Consider the following 18,110-nt stretch of genomic DNA (forward strand, 5'->3'; position numbering starts at 1 on the left):
GTTGCGTGTCCCAGACCCCCACAACCCTTTAAAGAAAGAATACAGCAGTTCCTCCTGGTCTCAGTGTTGAATGCTCTTCCACGCAGTCTCCAGCTGTTTCGATCCCAGTCCTTGGTGTGTCTTTCAGGCATTACTGAACCTTGCTGAGAGGCTGGGGGAGGCCAAACCTCGTGGGCTCACCAAAGCCGACATAGAGCAGCTCCCATCCTACAGGTTCAACCCAGAGAACCACCAGTCTGAACAAACGCTGTAAGAAAAGGCCCTTGGCTGCAACAGTTGACTTCATCTAAAATATTATCATTTTACTGACCAGTCGCTACTTCTGTCTTTTTAATTAGTTGCTAAATCTATGCAATTAATTGCTTTTGAGCAGATAAAAAATATTGGACCCTGTTGCTTAAGTTGCTGAAATTTTGTATTTTATTTTAACATTTTAATTTAAAAATAGCAGCAGTTTTCTGAAGTAGGAAAGGAGGAGTTTCTTTGTATTAATTCTTTTTTCCTAATCCTTCACAGGTGTGTTGTGTGCTTTAGCGATTTTGAGTCTAGGCAGCTACTTCGAGTATTACCCTGTAACCATGAGTTTCACGCCAAGTGTGTTGACAAATGGTTAAAGGTAAGAGCTTTGGTAGTGGGCACCTGAAAGCAGATTTTCATCTCGCACAGTTTGTGAACAGTTCCCAGAAGCTGACAGCACAGTGGAATTGAGGTGGCACGACAATGAATAGAAAACAAATTAAACTGAGAATCACTTGCAGTTGGCAACACAGCATGGTGTTTAGCGCTGCTGCTTTAACAGATCTTGGGTCCCGAGTTCAGTTCTGGACTGAGTGCCTTCTGTGTGGAGAATAAGTGTTCTCCCCATGTTACTCGAGGGTTTTCTCTGGATACCCATGTTTCTTCCCACCTACTTTGGTGGCCCCGTGTGTTGGCTTTCTGCCTCCTTCGGTAGGCTGAAGTGTCTATAGATGATGGATGGACTTTTAACAGATAAGGGAGGAGGAGAGGTGGTATTGGGGACTAATGAGTTGTGGTGGTCTAAAGGGCTTCCAAGGGAACTTGCCAGCATGCATCCAGACCATTGTCTGTGATCCTTTTCCTCAGGCTGACTGATACCATTAAGTCCCAGGCCAGACTGTTCTCTGCTGTAGCTCTCCAATAGTGGAATGACCTACCTGCCACAGTCAGAGCCATGAGCTCAAACACCTTCTTCTAGGAGAAACTGAAAAGTCGTCTCTTCAAAATATACCTGACCCCTGAGGCCCATGACAAACCCTCACTGATGTGCCCTTGTGTGACGTACTTCCTGTTTATCAAGCAGCACTGAAACTCATTACCACTGTGCAGCCTGTTAGCACGTAATTAAAGCTACGCTGAATGCTGTCTGTGGTTTTATTGTTTTTGTGCTGCTGTTATGTGCACCCTTTGCATCTTGACGGGATGCGATTGTAAGTTGTTTTGAATAGAAGTGTCTGCAAAGTGAATTAATATAAGTGTAAAGTCAGTGAACATATCTAGAGTTCATTATGAGTTGTTTTGCCTGAATAACACTGATTTTAATGCTAACTGTCCAACTTCCAGTGATGCGGCACACATGATCAAGTGTCCTGCTAGGCGTAGGGGCTTCAGTGTTTCTGTAATGCAGTATTAGTGTGAAAGGGAACTGTTTTTGGAGGAGACATTCATGTAGTGTTGTATTCTTGGTCATTGCAAGATGGAATGGAGAGGGTATTGGATGATGTATAATAACTAGTTTCATGTTAAAAGCTATGAAAAGTAGAAGAAAAAGAAAATTGCACATCCCTAAAGTAATTCTGATAGAAAGAAGTCCCTCTGTTGTCGTAGATGTTTGAGCTACCATGTTAATGTCTTTTTGGGAAAAAAAAACTGTATAAAGGTTTTGGGCAGTGAAAATGGAGCTGTCACATGCCACCTTGGCCTTTAATTTAAAATGAAAATGACATATATTATCAAAAGAGATTAGGATTAAACTGTGAATGTGATGCCTTTTTGCAGAGGTTCTCAGTTTTTGAGATATTTAAAGGGATATTTCAGTAGAATGTTATCAGTTCCAACCGTCAACTTTGGAGTCATCCATAATAATGTTTGCTTCGGAGATGTAGATATGATGTAGCAGAAGCCATTTACTTTTGCTATCAGCCTCTGGTGTGCTGCCCTCTTCTGGCTGTTTGATGAATTTGTGTTTCAGTCCCTTCTTGTGCCATTTCCGTATTGTTTTCCACCTCTCTATGAGATCTTAACTAATGCTTTGTTTCGTGCTCGTTTTTCAGACCAATCGCACTTGTCCGATCTGTCGAGCTGATGCTTCAGAAGTTCACAGAGACGTGGAGTGAAACTTCTCATTGTTGTAACCGGCGTGAAAGCAGCACAAATAAATGGAGACCGCTCTCCATTGGAGACACGGGAAACCTACCGCCTACCCCACCGTGTTCCCCGAGAACAACCCTTTTTCCTCTCCCTCCCTTGAACAATAAGCAATCTAGGATCGTATCTGGGGCCCTGTCTTACCTCTGCTGTGCATCGTGTGAGTTTGATGAAAGCTACTGCCTAGTATAACCACATAGCCACCGAGTTCTGGAGTTGTGTTGTGTGTACTTATTTTGATTGCCCTTGTGTTTCTGATACTCCAAAGATTTAACATGTAATATCTGTTGTGTTTTAACTTTTAAGGAAAAAAAAAAGGCTTAACTTCTTTTTCCATTTAATTTGGTTTTCTAGTTGATGCTAGAGTCATTCCAAGTACTGCAGCAGTAATGTGAGGGTGGGGTGGCGTGGGATGGTGAGGGGGGGCGGGTGGTTGTGCAGTCAGCTGATTTACAAAGGAAAAGAGAAGATTAAAACTAGTTTGGGCTTTGGAAAGAAACTGGACCATTCCACTGACCTGCAGGAAAGGCTTACTGTCAGAGGTGCATGTTTGTATCGGTGATGGGCAATGTGGCTTGTTAATAATGTATGTTACGCAATAATGTACTTTTTTCACCTTTTTTTTTAAATCGCTGAATGCTATTGTGAAAGTCCAATTTGCAGTGGTAAAAGGTGCAGTATCTTTTTAAGGCCTGAGGTTCAAAAACAAGGTATCAGGATTTGGACGGTGGACGCTTATTTATTTGGAAAATCCCTCCCGGTTGCAAAAACGTAAAAGGAAGACGCCCCTCCCTGCTCCCCCACCCCACCTCCGACACACACCTCCCACCCTCTGGCGGATAAAGGACATGGAAGACAATTGCTATTGTTGCTCTGGTAGACGGCATGCTTCCTAGCTGAGCTAGCAGCACAGAAAGACTCGAGACTAAACGTCTGTTTCTCTGCTGATCCACTAGACCCTGCTACGCAAACGCAACACCGACTGCCCCATTCCCTGACTCCACCTGCAGAACACTTTCTTTCTCTGTTCAGGAACTGTTGCTTTGTGTGGCTGCTGGAATCGGGGCATGTAGGGATGTGCATGGACTGTTGATTTTTGGAAGAGCAATATTTAAATCAAGATCGCAACATTGAAATCCAAAAGAGGAATACTAGGTTAACCGAGAGCTCCGGGTCAAAGGAGTGACATTCGCCTGCCATGCTTTGCTCATCTGAATGGAGCAGGCAAAGGTGGTGGTGGTGAGTGACAGCTTCCAGTAACTTTTGAAGAAGCTAGCTTCATGGCATCCTGCAGAAAGCAATATTTGCGACGAGTGCCGAATTTAATGGAACACTTCTTCCCGACTGGGGGAGGCCAGGTTTTTCCTTGTTTGTGAGCCAAATATTCAATATACTCTTCAAATTTTTAGCTCTGCCTTTTCGAGACCTTGACAAGCACAAACATATTACTGATCTTAACAGAAAATTATCTTTTTCTGTCATTTCCACTTATTTTAGAATATAAGGTTTTTAAATGGTCTTATTTATTGGTTTTATCTTCTGAAAACAAATCTCGGAAGGACAAGGTCAAAGTACTGACTTGAGGTATGTCAGTTAAGCACGTGTGATGTTTAGAAAGCTTGGTCAGGTCTAGAAACCCCTGTGTAGGCGATATAAAAGATGCAGCATCTTTATGAAGCTGTGAGCGAACATTTTAGCTTAATTGTCTTGTTTTGAAGACAGAAGAATGTTTAAACAACTTGAATAGTATTGCGTAAAGTTCCCTGTGTTCGCCGCTGGTGACAATAATTGTTTGAGTTCCTGATGTTTCAACAATCGCAAAATTCAGTTGGAACTTGTTGGGTCAGCTGGGTAATGCACTGGACTGTCGTTCTCTCAGTCCGTCTTGCTCGGGCCTCAAGTAACTTCATCTGGCGGAAAACAAAATCAGAAATGGTTTCAGAGGTCTTCACAAAATCCTTCATATGTAGAGGATCTACTTGTAGTACTGCCCCATCTAGCACTTATTGGCAGTCTTTACCCTAACAAAGGAGACTTCACTTTCCCGATTGAACTGAAGTAGACATGGGCATAAGCTTGCCATGTGTATAGAGAACGTCTCCAGTTTCCCATTTTACCCTTTATTAAAAGCCATTGTAATGAATTATCCCACCACTTAGGTAATTTATATATATAAATATATACATATATACATATCTGTACACCAGAATGTGTATATATAAACCTTTCCTATTTTAATATTGTGAATTTTGTGAGTTTTAAAGAGATTTTCACTCAGGGCCTTTCAGTTAATTCAAATAAAATAAAGGAGAACAGTCAATTTCAAATGGGAATGATACCGTGAAGGGGATGTCTTTGATTTTCTATGTGTGTTTTTTGTTTTCCTCAGGCCGTATGTAGGGTTTATAATGCAACCAATTCAACTTTTGTTTTAATTTTGCAGAGAGCAATGGATATCGCATCTTTTAAAGACAGGCATGCAAGCAAAAAATAAAGTTAAATAGAACAGTTATAAATAAATAAAAGAGGCATTGTGTCACTGCAGCCCATCATCAGAGTGTATGTTAATCTAACTGTAAACGGTCTGTTTCTGTGTTCTTGTATTTGAATGATATATATATACACTGGTCGTGTTCCTATTTTAACTGTGTGCCTTTGCGCACGCTATCCTACCTAAACCACTTCCAAACTTATCCTAAAGGTGTTTGCATGATTTAAAAAAAAAGTGTGTATTTTGAGTGAAAGATATCTAGAAAGGGGAAAACTATTTAAATGTGCACAATATGCATGCATGTCTGACCAGCTCTGAACTGGTTTTTAGCTAGCTCTAGTTGGCTGTGGGTTTGGGTGGGGGGACTTTGTGCTCAGCTGATAACTGCCATGCACTGTACTGCACACATTTGTAATGCACTTGAAGGACTGCAAGATTTTCTTTCGATCGTAGTAGGATTTTCTGCCAAGTACGGGCTCCAATTTCATGAAATGACCCTGCAGAATATCCAGTGTGCAAAGGAGTTAGAACACAACTTAGCCAGTGGCATTGTTAAACTGGTGACTGGTGATGATGTTCCTGGAAACTAGTTGTTTGAAAGCCATATAGCAAAAAGGTGCTAGATGTTCTATTTTAAGTATGTTGCTACATTCACTTAGTGGAATGCAATAGTTTGCTATGGAACTAATGTATTTTAACAGCATGCAGAGCTAAAGCCATGCAACTTCATCCACAGTCGCCAGATCTTAAAGACAAAAGGGGAAAAGGAAATACACTAAACGCCTTAAAGAGACAGTATTTCATTAATACAGGTTCAATTTGTTTTTCTCCATAGCAAAACATTGCCAACAGTATCTGTCTGAGCCAGCCTTAAATAAATTGGATGGAGAAGAGGCCCACTGCCCCTTTGAAAACATGTTACAACTATAACTGTTTATTTTGAATATGGTTCCATCAAGTGGTTATGTTTTAAAATATTTGCAAGCTTTCCTTTGGGTTTTTAGTGACCAGTTGAAGCTTTCCTGGTAGCTTCTCCTTCCCAAACTTAAGTTTTTAATTCTTTCTGTACCACTGACCGCCTGGAGCCTCTTTCGGTGGTTAGTCTCAAAATTGTGTTTTGCTGCTACCATCTTAGCTGTTTCCGCAAAGTAGCCTGTCTGTTAATTAAACTAGCTCGGGTTGTTTTGGCACTTGTAAATGTTTTTTGTGATTGCTGTATGTCATTTTACTCTTGTAATTCTGCTAAAAGCTGTTTTTTTATTCATCTGAGCTGTCTTAACCTTGTGATTTATTTAAATCATAGTATGCACTTAAATCCTGTTTTAAAAATGGTTTCCTTTGTACAATGAGAAGCTTCTCAGTCTTGCCAAAAATACTAGCAGCACAAAACAATGGTTTTTGATATGTGATCATTTGGGTGCACTCAGCATTCATTTGGTACTGGAAAATCCCAGTGTTCGCACGCAGACAATACATTTCAATAACAGCTCCACACTGGTATCAGTGTGGTCTTGAGGTTTTATCAGAGGCGAAAAAGAATCTTGTAGTCTTTCAGTGATCCAATTAATAAGTAATCTCACAGCTTGTGTGGTGCAAAATTTATTCCAATAAGCAGCTAAAACTCTTTAGGACTTGTGATTTGTTGATTGCTCCGTAGATGCCACTGATTGTTTACCAATGATTTTTGCTGTGGTGGGATAGTGGATTGTTTACTGTTATAATACCCCCTGGCCTCTAGGGGAGCTAGCCTGAAAACCAGGCAGCCCCTGGGAAAAAAGGGCCAGGGCACGTGTTCTGTGTTAGGAAGATATTTTGCTTTGGTACTTGCACATTTACAGTTACCTCATTTTTGCCATGTTTGTATTTGAAAAAAAGCTAATATATATATATAGGAAAATGGTTCTTAATGCTATAATTTTTTTCATTCCATTGGAATCATATTGTTTGTAGCATTTAACATATAACTAGTTATATTGTATTATATATACATCTGTATACCGATTGAAATTTTTAAGATTTGTACTTTTTTTAAATGAAAGTTGCTAGTTCTGCTTTACCGAGTAGTGCAATCATATTTTTTTTAATTGTTGTGGCTGATTTGAGAGGGTTGTTCACTAATAAATGTATGATGTATACCAGTATAATAATGGCTGTTTTGTTCTTGTCAAAGTTCAGGAGACATGTAACAATGAAAAATAACACTGTATTATGGGGTTGTATAATGTCCTAAATCTGAAATTTCCTTCGTTGTAAACCCAGTGAAGTTACATTAACACTTCTGCACTTAATACAATCTCTTTGCTGTTTGAACATGTTTTAAAAAAAACATGGTGTGATATAGAGAACTTCTTCCAATATATTTCACTCTGTTCCATTTTATCCTGCTCACAATTAGAATATTTAGGTAGCTTTTTAATATATTGAGAGAACGAGTATAATAATACTGAATTGTTTCTCACACACCAGTTCTGTTTAACACCATTTAACACACCGTTAAAAACACTATTTGGCAGTTTCTGAAACAAGGTGAATTGCTCTTCAACTTCCAAATTAGTCAACTTAGTGTTTTGTCTCATTATTACCTCAAGCAGAATTTACAATTGCTGCAAATAACAAATCCGAAAGCTTAATTGGCATTTTATAGCTATAGCTCATGAGGCACTCAGACATCACAAAAAAACATTCTCCAACAGAAGAGAATGGAAATGTAGTGTACAACTGTCAATATGTTTAAAGTGATGGTTCATAGTAACACCCTGAAAAGCATGCAAACACAAAAATCAGTAAATGAAGTAAAATTGAAAACTTAATGATTGCAAATGACCCTTTAAATTGAGTTAGTGCAGTGAGTTGTATCAATAGAATGTTACAAAGTTCTACAATATAAGACTGGGGATGACCAGTCTGGGATCAGGAACACCACAGTCCCGTAAGTTTTGAGGTTCACTTCGGTTTTGATCATTTGAATAGGCTGTTTTATGATTTAAAAAAAAAATGATTGAAAGATCAACTATTTGTTGCTTTCAGAGGCCACAGCTGGCCATTTCTGGTTTAATAGACTCAGTTGAGTAAATTAGTAATAAAAGTTAAAATATCACATGCTTAGTCTTGGCAAAGTGATGGTTTTAATGTTGACCTGTAAGACCTGCTGGCTCTGCGCTTGAATGGCATTTGAAAAGATGCTTTACATTGTGTTTCCACCTGCTGTCCTTAAGATCCAGAATTTAGTGGGTTTACTGCGTCTTTACATTGAAATAGCTTAAGGCTGTGGAAAAGAGATAAATTGGCTGATAAATTGTAATTGGGTTAGTTTTCCCCATTTTGATGTGGAGATGTGAAACTCATCTTGTGGATCACGTGAACAAGACTTGGGGAGACAATAGCCCCTATAAACACGTTTGAAAGGTCATTCTAATCTGATGCAGAAGATTTCGTGAACATCAGAATCTGTGCAGGTGTATCTACAGTTGCAGTTCCACAGCCTTAAGCTATTTCAATGTAAAGACATTTCTGAGAACATGGGCTATGTTTTGGGGAAATTGGATCTCAGATGTTAATTCTGGAATCCACTCTATGTTTTGTGAAGAGCAGGCCAATCAGTCTTCATGATAGAGTTATACTGTCTTCAAAATCATACATAAAATATCTACATAACATTTGTCGTGTAGAAATCCTATACCAGTACAGTGCTATCCCACAGAAAACTAAATTTAATCCAATTAACGAGAGAGCAAATGTCTTTCCAGTGGCTTGAAAAAACCTGCAGATAGGACTTCATTCAGGTACTATATATATTGCACATAACGAAGCAGTACAATAGCTAAAAAAGTACATAGAGGAATGTTCCTTTATGCATTTTATCTAGTTCTTATCCTATTACAGATTTAGATTGAGACAGAACATTAAATGCATAAAATTAATCTGTCGGAAAGAAAAGTATTAAAAATGCTACATGTTGTAAGAAACGCTGCTACACTGGTTGGAACAAGGTAACAAAAAGGGGGGGTCTGCATGATGTTATATATGTGTAGGAACACTTCTGAAATGACTGCAATAGATCCTGTCTGTCAGCCAAGGTCTGGCAGTCCAGTTTTCCAAGTCAAAACTCAGACTCAAATGCCTGATTCAACCTTTAAAGCCATGCCCTTATTTCATGCAATTTGCTTATATTTAATGGAAACAATGGATTTTTAATATTAGACTGGTACAATGTCTTAAGTTTTCTAACCCAGGGTTAAGACACTAATGTAATTACTCGCATCAAATCTTCATTTTCATGAAGCTCCTTAACAAACTACATCCAATTTGTCCTCTGGACAATAATTTCTGCTTGACCAGTGCTTTGTCACAATAAAGTACAACGAAAGCAATCGATGCACAGAGAAATGCATTAGTGGGACCAACAACTTTTTAAACAAATTTAACACTCCACAATTTGATTAATGTCCTGAATTTGCCTACATTGGTTCCATGTAATAATTCACAGAGCCAGGAAAATTTACCTGAATTTTTATTTTCTTTAAAAAAAAAAGCCAAGAAAATAATTCCACACAATAAAATTTTAAAACGTTTAATTTATAGTTGGAAAAAATTACATCTTAACATGACCAGCCCATTCAGAATATTAAAATGGCAAAATAGGCATCTATGTATTACCACAGGCACACTATAGGCAAACTTATACTAAGCTATATAGGCTAGATCCACAGGTAAATTCTGTGGAGTTTTATTTTTTAAGAACTGTTAGCAGTCCTGCTCTATTATCACCAACCCTCCTTTGGTCTTTTCATAACATAAATACATTTATATTATTAAACTGGGGTTGCATAAAAAAACACATATGGTCAGTTTTGGGCTTAGGGGATGAAAAGTTCATATCTTCAAACCATCTTTTTAAACTCATAAATATTTACTCTCTCTATACAGGGCAGATTCAAAGAACTGAAACAGTAACTCATCCACATGTCCATGGTAGAAGGGCAAGGAAAAAAAAATGGCTTTTTCAGGCAAGGTTTATTTTAGTGATCCCTTGTGCGCAATGACCATCTAACGAAAAGAAAACGCGTTCCGTGGGTGAGCTTGAACAGTTTGCATCAATCGTCTGTGAGATCTTGTACGAAGAGAACCTCTGAGCGACTGAGTCCAGCCTCCTTCAGTGTCGGGGGGTTTGGCTGTGCCTCAGTTGGGAGGCAGGGCAGGACTCGACGTGGGAAGTTTGTCACAATCTGAAACTTCTCGGGGGTTTCTTTCAAGGAAAACAAGAAGTCATGGATCACCTGAGAGAAGGGGAAAAACCACAAATGAAAATTAAGTTTAATGGGCGCCGGGTACTGTGTCTATCAGGACTGATGACCGCTGCCTCTCTGAGACGGACTATAACAGAAATATTATTCATGATATAAATACAAATGTAGCAACATTGCATTGCCTAGCAATTAACGAACCACTCATCCACTTTCCAACTACTTATTATCCAATACGAGGTCAGTAAGGGGGAGCTGGAGCCTATGCCGGCAAGGGACAGTCATAAGACAGGATACACCCTGGACGGCAAGCCAGGGCCCCAGTTTCCCAGAAGCCAATTAACCTACCAGTGTACCAAGTGTACAAGTACATTGGAGGAAACAGAAGCCCCCAGAGGAAACGCAGGCAAACACGAGGGGAACGGACAAACTCCCCGCAGGAGCTGACCCCAGGACCCTAGCGCCGGGATGCAGCAATGCGAACCACGGCGCCAATATGCCGGCCACGATTAACACCTCAGGGGAAAATGAAGTCGAACAAATACGGGCAGAGAGAAATGAGAGGGCGCTGGAATAAGCCAGCTGCAGTCCAGAGGAGATGCACAGACCGAAGGCGGAAAATCCCCCGCGGGGGCTGAGCGCTTACCGTTAAAGACTGTGTGAAAAGGAATCGCCGCTCCACCCGAGAGTCGTTAGGCAGTTTGAAGACTATTTTGACACTGTCTGGGTCATCCGAGGGAGGCTCCGGGGGAAGACACTCAGACTTGCGCTCCTTCTCTTCCTGTAGGGTCTGAAGTCAGAAATACCAGCTCACTGTAAGAATAGCTTTCTGGTGCTAATCATCATAATCGCCAGGTTCCTTATATACATACATTTGGAACTGATTAATAAGTCAGGTTTGTAATGAAAAGCAATAGAACTATCACACTTGAGGCTTGCATCAAGGACACTAACCTATACATCACAATACAAAACACTTTCCTCCTATATATTTGCATTGGCAAAATCATTGTTCTAAATGTCTTTTACTTTAAAGCATGGCTAATCCTTTAACTGGCAATTAAACGTACGGCGACTGGAATTAACTGGCTAACACAGTCTTGGCCTGCTTCTCTAAGGCACCATGGTACATGCAATGTGTCTAAGGAAGACCAGACCTGACAGACAGGAGTGCCTACTGGTTTTCCCTGCGCAGTTCAGGTGTCGCAGTCCACTGCCAAGCTGATTCAAAGTAGGGTGGATATATAAACTAAAAATTGAATGATTACATTTTCAACAACAAAAAAAAAAATCAAGTGTCCTAAACAGACACATTGGAAAAAGCCCTAAAACTGAAACCCAGAGGTCAAATACCCTTCTTCTCCTCTCTTCGGCTAGTACACTCTGCCTGGCCATTTCCTCCTCTCTCCTCCTCTGCTCCTCCTCTTCTCTCTTCTTCCTGTCCTTCTCTTGGTCGGCACGCAAGGACGCTAGATAGGCTTCATCCTGCTGCTGTCTCAATGCCTGCGTCTGGTTCCTCTCCTCTCTGCCACAAAGATGCAACAAAGAATGAAGCTCTCTTTAAGACATGCCATTCTAGCATGCCCCGAAAGATCAAAACATTCATTGAAGAGAAACGCAGAACAAAGGCAAAAAACCCTCCGTAACAACTCATTCCACCACAAAATCTTACTTGGTTATATTTCATGCCACTACAAATAACAGATGGCTAAGAATAAGTTATCACAGTTGACAGATCTGTCAACTTTAAGACGCAATTCATTTACACACACTTCAGGCCTATGTAACATACAGTATTTATAAAGTTCAAACCCCTCTTCAAACAAAGATCTTTTGTACGTACCTTTCCAGTCGTTCGGACACCAGATAGGTCTGGTTGGCTTCCATGATGTATGTGAGCTGATTGATGAGGTCCTCTGGTTGGATCAGCCCCTCTAACCTTCCCACTACTGTCATCCTCCTGTCCTTCAGCATAATCATGGCCAAGAAAGGGTAGGTATTCTCATGCAGAGCCTGGGAGACTGAGATACAACGCAAAAACACACTTAAGAAATATTTCTGAGACGTCTGAAGTCCCCTCCTTGCATACAAATAATTCAGTTAACAGATAATCAGTTTATAAAATGAAGGGGAGATAAAGAGAGAAATTCTCTAGTGACAACAAAAAGAGAGAAACACACCTCTGTATCCTTCAGGCTTGCTAGTAGAACAAGCCCAGAAGAGCATTCTAGTGTTAACAAAGTTTGCAACTTCCTCCGTGCACAATGTGTTACTAAAGGAGACAGAAAAAAAGATATGACACTTGACTTTCAAGAAAAACTGACAAAAAAGACAAGATTTTATATAATAACTGGACATACCGACAAAACTCATCAGTGTCCTGATGATCATCTCCATGAAGGTAAACCAACAGAAAACGAAGCTCACGTTTTGCATCATTTAATGCCTGTACAAAAAAAAATATTAGTTCTAATTATCTCACTAAGGGAATTTTAAGTACTGAGCAATGACTGATATTAAACAATAAAACCCACCTGGCTATATGTTCCCTGGTAAAACACTGGATGTGATCTACCATACTTCTCTTCAAAACTATGAATAAATGACACCACATCTCCTACAGGATCTGTAACCCGGCCGCGTGGATCTGGTCTTATAAATCTCAGCGCAAACCTAAAAAAAATCCAGAAAAGGTATATGTAGAGGAATGGAAAGCAGTTTTTCAAGATTACATGTAAAAACATATTTGCCTTTGAATATGTCAATTCAAATACAAAATTGATCCTTTCAAGGTACTGCATCTCTTAAACAGAATCCAGAAATACAATGCATGGGTTAGCAACAACTACCTGCATACATCCATAAACCTGGATTTTTAAAATGAATTTCCACAACACAACAGGGGAAAACTAATTTAACATCTGTTTATACCTTTCAGTAACTCTTTACCAGAATAAGGCAAAATCCTTCACAAACACACCACAATACGATATGCAAGGTCTAATATTGATATTCCAAACACAATAATAATATTTTAATATCAAAAGCAACTCCTTGCATTAACAATTTTGACAGCTTTTTTTTCCTGCAGGTCTCTTTCCAGATATAGAAGGTCAAAAGTGAAAAAAAAAGCAAAATCACAAAATTACCTCTGTGAATTTATATTCCCCCGGCTCAGCCAGGTGCTTAGCACAGAAAAAGTAAAAAGTTTTCCTGTTTTTGTCACTAGCTACTGGATTTTTAAATTTCATTTAAGTTTTGTTCTTCTAACAAAGAGCACAGTAACAAATAACCATTCTAACAGGTATGTCTGTAATTCAGTCAATTCATCGAATTTTGCAAAACGTGTATTTATAAGAACTTATTACCTGAATATGTCCAGTAGTGTGTAGTATGTAAAACGGAATGGAAGCATTATTAAATAATATCCCCAGCCTAGCAGGCCCTGAAATGCATACAAAAAAAACAATGAACACTGCAGGATGCAGATACAGTTTTTGCTTTAAGTCTCAAGTGCTTTATAAGAGAGAATTACCAAGATATGAAAAATCATAATCAATATAACACATTCTGATGTCTCCATTACTACATGCTCCACCTTTTCCCCAAGTGAACTCTGAATTACTCACTTTATGTGCTAGGCTGTGTTATAAGGGATAAGCTGACATTGCCTTTAAAGACATAATAAGTGGCCAAATGGTAAAAATAGAAATACCGAAATCACAGTTACAGTAATGTCATGTGTTCTGCGACGTCCATAAATGTTTTCTTACTCTGGGTTGCGGCCTTGAAACAATGTAGCTATAGACTCTGTGGTCTGCCGTGTTGACTTGCAGAGGCCTGGAGGATGGTGGATTGAACACACTGGGGACTCCTTCCTGTTCATTCAGTCTGTCCTGTACAGCTGCCTGAGACAAGAGTCAGCATCACTCAAAATGAAACCGGGAGCCACTAAGCAGCTACAGAGGCCTGCTAGAGCCAGCAGCTGCAGCAGCATGTTATTTGCGCTTACTGACAGCAATTACAAAGCATAAATGTGGACAATTTCAGCACAGTACGTTACAGTAATATTGCTGCCAAAGAAGTCACTCATATGCATGGATGGACTTCAGAGTAGGCATATAACATTTCAAACTGTGCACACCCCTCACTAATGAAAATTCATTTCTATGGTAACCATGGTAATGTAAACTTAATGAACTTAAGACTCCATACAGCCTCCTTCACTGGTGAGATTCAAAATGTTCAATTGTAATTTGGAGATAAATTAATAGGAATATTTTTACTGATAATTAATTGCAAGACAAATATTCCTACATGTACTGTAGGACTGCTTAAATTACATATAAAGTTCACAGTAAAGTATTATGGTGATGGCAATTCTAATCTTGTTCCTTGTTCGAGAAACACTTATTTCTATGATTTGTTCTCAAACTTGTGCTAAAATATTCATTTGGATTGAATGCAGGGACTAAGGAAGCCAACTGAAAGAGCTATTCCCTACAAGCATGTCAGAACCATAACAGAGCATTATTAGACTGAAAACAGACATCTGTTACCAATGTAGGTCAGTGATTTATTGACAGACAAACGTGAGGAGTAATCCCAACATTTTAACAAAGGAGACAGTTAAACTGACACTTCGTAGGTCTTCTAATCCCGTTCAAATCAAATATGAATGAGAAGAAAATAATTCTAGAACTGGCCTTGTGACATTCAGAATCAGTCCAAACGAATTCCATTTGAAGCAAACCTTGCCATTATACTGACGTTGCTGAAATGCACATATTTGCCAACGTCACAAGAAAAGGTTCTTTTCTGATGCACAAAAGCTAATCACAGCTTTAATCTATATTCATATGATGTGCGGGGCATGTCATCTACCTATTACCAAAAAATGTTCGCTATCAACAGACTCCTTTTCTTCCCAAATTTCAGTCATTTTTTAGGCTATACAATCACAAACCTTAAATTAGATTAGTTCTTAATCTGAAATACTGCCCCATGTTTGACATATGACTATGATTAAAAATGTTGTTAAAAACCAAGAAGGCGGCAGGCATTTTAAATTGAGAAAACTGCACTAACTGAATACATTTTCTACCATCGGTACTGAAAAACATTTCAACAGATTGGATGACTTTCAAAAGAGCCCACAACCTCATGGGCAATAAGGATCACACTAATTTGTTCTCTGCTCTCCGATCTGCTCAAAATGGAGATGAGTCTGCAACCAAGCAAAAAAAGAGAGCATTTAGAAAATCATACCTCAATATTCCAATTGTGATGTTCCAGTGTGCGGCGACACTGATCCATAGACTCTATACCTGTCAGGTCCTGAAAGACATTAAAAACATTGTTACATAAACATATATACAGAATGCTTGTAAAGAACACACAATCTATATGGAAACAAACAGTGCCAGAGATTTTACTCAGCAAAATATCTGTAACTTGGCTTTTCTGTTTCACCCTTGAGCAATAAACAATATTGAGTACATGAATGCTAAATAAGGTTTCAAGCTCATCTGCATTAAACCTACTACTGGGACCATATCAAAACATCAGAATAATCAGTCATACACAAAAAGGAACTAAGAATCTTTAGCATCTAAGTGTTTCAACATTGTTTTTTAGAACTAAACCTAACCTTAACATACAAAGCACCACCATACCTTACTGCTTAGACATGAAAATGCTGATTTTAACTGCCCCGTTTGCTAAACAATGTGTTAACATCAAGGCAATTCGTTGTTGCTTTACATGGCATTATAATGAAGAACCTACAAAAGCTAAAAAGTCAATTCACACGTAACAAACTTCCAAGCACCTTTCCTGTACTTCATGAACACTACCTTTTCCTTGAGCAAAAGCACATATGTATCTAGATTACTGTATTGCTGATAAAGAATGATGAGCTCCCGATTATAATCTCTCTCTCCTATACAATTATGCTATTATGCTGAGTGTTATCCACTCTGATCTACTGTATACCTTGCTCTTCATTTTCACTTTAAGGTGAGGGTCAGGTCCTTAATGGAACTTTCATACAGTTAATCAGCAGGTGGAAAACTATCAACTCTAATGGTTTAAAGTCATCAATACAAGGAATGGGGGCTCTTTTTACCCCTACACCGTTAAATACGAATCACTGAGTAAGATACCTGTCTGAAAATCTAAATCTCCCCCCCTCCTCAATCCTCTGTTCGAAATCTCCAGTTTTCTAGAAAAGTGTGTTGCCCTCAGCATTTGGTTAGTTCACGTGCAAGGCGGGGAAAGTATCCAGACTGTTTTCCTCGTTGTTTCATCCAGCATGTGCTTCCTGATTACCTGAAACTGCAGGAGTTTCTCAGTCTGCTCCTGAGATAATTCCTGTTCCTCTGGCGCCGCCATCTTGCCTCGCCAAACCCCCGCAACAGAGCAGACCGGAACTGACGTAACACTCTGACAGAGGCAGAAGGTAAGGAGGAGGTTGGGGAAGAGAGAGAGAAAATTCACTTTGCTTTGAGCGATAAAATAAAACAGCCACAACCCAAAGTAATTATTCCGTCAACCATACTGTCCCCGTGTGACAAGAATGTCTACCGACAAATTGTGCTATCGTTTCCTCCTTCTTTCATGGAGAACGGACTATCTGTTGTTCTACTGCCCCATGACTGTAGATAAAGGGGGAAAAAAAAGACGGAAACAAAATATTCGGGTGCGCGCACGTAATGTCTCTCATCCAATGAAAACATGCGACCCGAGATTTAGCCCCGCCCCCTTTCTTACGAGCTCATAGACGCTCCTCTCGTGGGCTAAAAAAAGTTTTTTAAATTGTGATAGTGGCTATATATATATACTCGCTGTTTTTTTTTCTAGGAGACAGTTTCATCTTAACTGTTTCATATATTTTACTGTAGTCTTATTTAATACATTTTACAAAATCAGGAGTTAAGTGCTGGTGCCGCTTATTGCTGGCAGAAATTGCCCATAACCACAATACTGTAACATCTTTGGTTTAACAATCAGCAAACATAATAGATACTTTATTAATCTTAGGGAAATTGCAGTGCAACGGCAGTTTGGCACACTCAACACAGCACAGTGTAACGAAATCACACCATAATACACAATACAGTAAGTACTTCAAAAATTGAGTTTACAGAATTGCTCACAGTGTAGAAGAAGACAAGACAAACCAGGATGTTCAGTACACAAAAAGATGTATTGCACATTATAAATATATTGCACAAAAATCAGTTGTATACAGGAAAACCAGCTGTAAACAGAGAATTCATGTTTAGTCCAAAAACAGGTCAGTGTTGCCCCTGCACAGACACACAGTGGATGAGTTGTACAGTCTTATGACAGAAGGCAAGAATGATCTCTGTAGCGCTCCCTGGTTGGGTCAGCCTGTTGCTGAACGCGCTCTTCATTCTCACAAGCCTGTCATAGAGGGGATGGGAGACGTTGTTCATGATGACCATTAATTTGGACACCATTCTCCTCTCAGCCACTACCTCCAAGGTAATCATACTTAACGTAATTTACTGCTACATAGCCATAGGAAAAAAAAACGATTTGGGCTGAATTCCACCTTGATATTTTATAAGATTCTCTACAGAGTGAAAGAAGTGCACGTCGACCTTATGCAGTCCAACATAGTAAAACTGCCTATGTACTTAACATTTAAATACTGGGAGGTGTACAAACCGTTGAGTACAACATACATTATACACTGTAGCTGCATGGAAAATTGTCTACATCTTCTGAGCTTTGAGTTTCAAAGGGGTCTTTAGATTATTTCGTGGAAAAACAAATAATGCTTGTGCGAAAACTAATTCCCGACTTTGAAGGATGCGATGCTATTTCAGTGAGGTTCCTAAAATAACAATTAGTTGTAACATTCTGAGTTGAGTTAGCGCATATAAAAATAGCCTCACAAAGTTTACACTATCCAGATGAAACACGACCAATGATCAACCTTCAGTTTGTAGTTTTACTACAAA

General features: G+C 39.2%; 2 protein-coding genes across 5 annotated transcripts in view; one reads left to right on the forward strand and one right to left on the reverse strand.

Annotated features, from left to right (window-relative positions):
* The window catches only part of rnf44 (ring finger protein 44), a 38,739-nt gene extending 31,716 nt beyond the window's left edge, over positions 1-7,023 (forward strand). For all 4 annotated transcript variants that reach the window (XM_006631926.3, XM_015349781.2, XM_015349783.2 and 1 more), the window contains 3 exons: positions 128-249; positions 517-616; positions 2,292-7,023. In XM_006631926.3, the coding sequence (XP_006631989.1) occupies positions 128-249; positions 517-616; positions 2,292-2,354 (285 nt within the window). In that variant the 3' untranslated portion in view covers positions 2,355-7,023. The remainder of the gene's footprint in view (positions 1-127; positions 250-516; positions 617-2,291) is intronic.
* A 2,407-nt stretch (positions 7,024-9,430) lies between these two features.
* faf2 (Fas associated factor family member 2) lies at positions 9,431-16,814 on the reverse strand. Its single transcript, XM_006631927.3, has 11 exons — positions 16,450-16,814; positions 15,388-15,456; positions 13,893-14,027; positions 13,488-13,564; positions 12,654-12,792; positions 12,480-12,565; positions 12,300-12,391; positions 11,963-12,140; positions 11,473-11,644; positions 10,766-10,909; positions 9,431-10,152 (listed from the first exon to the last, which is right to left on the reverse strand). The coding sequence occupies exons 1-11, from the start codon at positions 16,510-16,512 to the stop codon at positions 9,970-9,972; spliced, it is 1,338 nt and encodes a 445-aa protein (XP_006631990.2). The 5' UTR covers positions 16,513-16,814; the 3' UTR covers positions 9,431-9,969.
* Positions 16,815-18,110: the final 1,296 nt, after the last annotated feature.

This window comes from Lepisosteus oculatus, chromosome 11 (assembly GCF_040954835.1).
Source record: "Lepisosteus oculatus isolate fLepOcu1 chromosome 11, fLepOcu1.hap2, whole genome shotgun sequence".
Classification (NCBI taxonomy): domain Eukaryota; kingdom Metazoa; phylum Chordata; class Actinopteri; order Semionotiformes; family Lepisosteidae; genus Lepisosteus; species Lepisosteus oculatus.

Coding starts and splice junctions, on each gene's coding strand:
- faf2 (XM_006631927.3), bottom strand. CDS start 16,512: ATGGCGGCGCCAGAGGAACAGGAATTATCTCAGGAGCAGACTGAGAAA. Junction 12,392..12,479: donor GACACTGATGAGTTTTGTCG/GTATGTCCAGTT, acceptor TGTCTCCTTTAG/TAACACATTGTGCACGGAGG. Junction 11,645..11,962: donor GTGTCCGAACGACTGGAAAG/GTACGTACAAAA, acceptor TCTTTGTGGCAG/AGAGGAGAGGAACCAGACGC.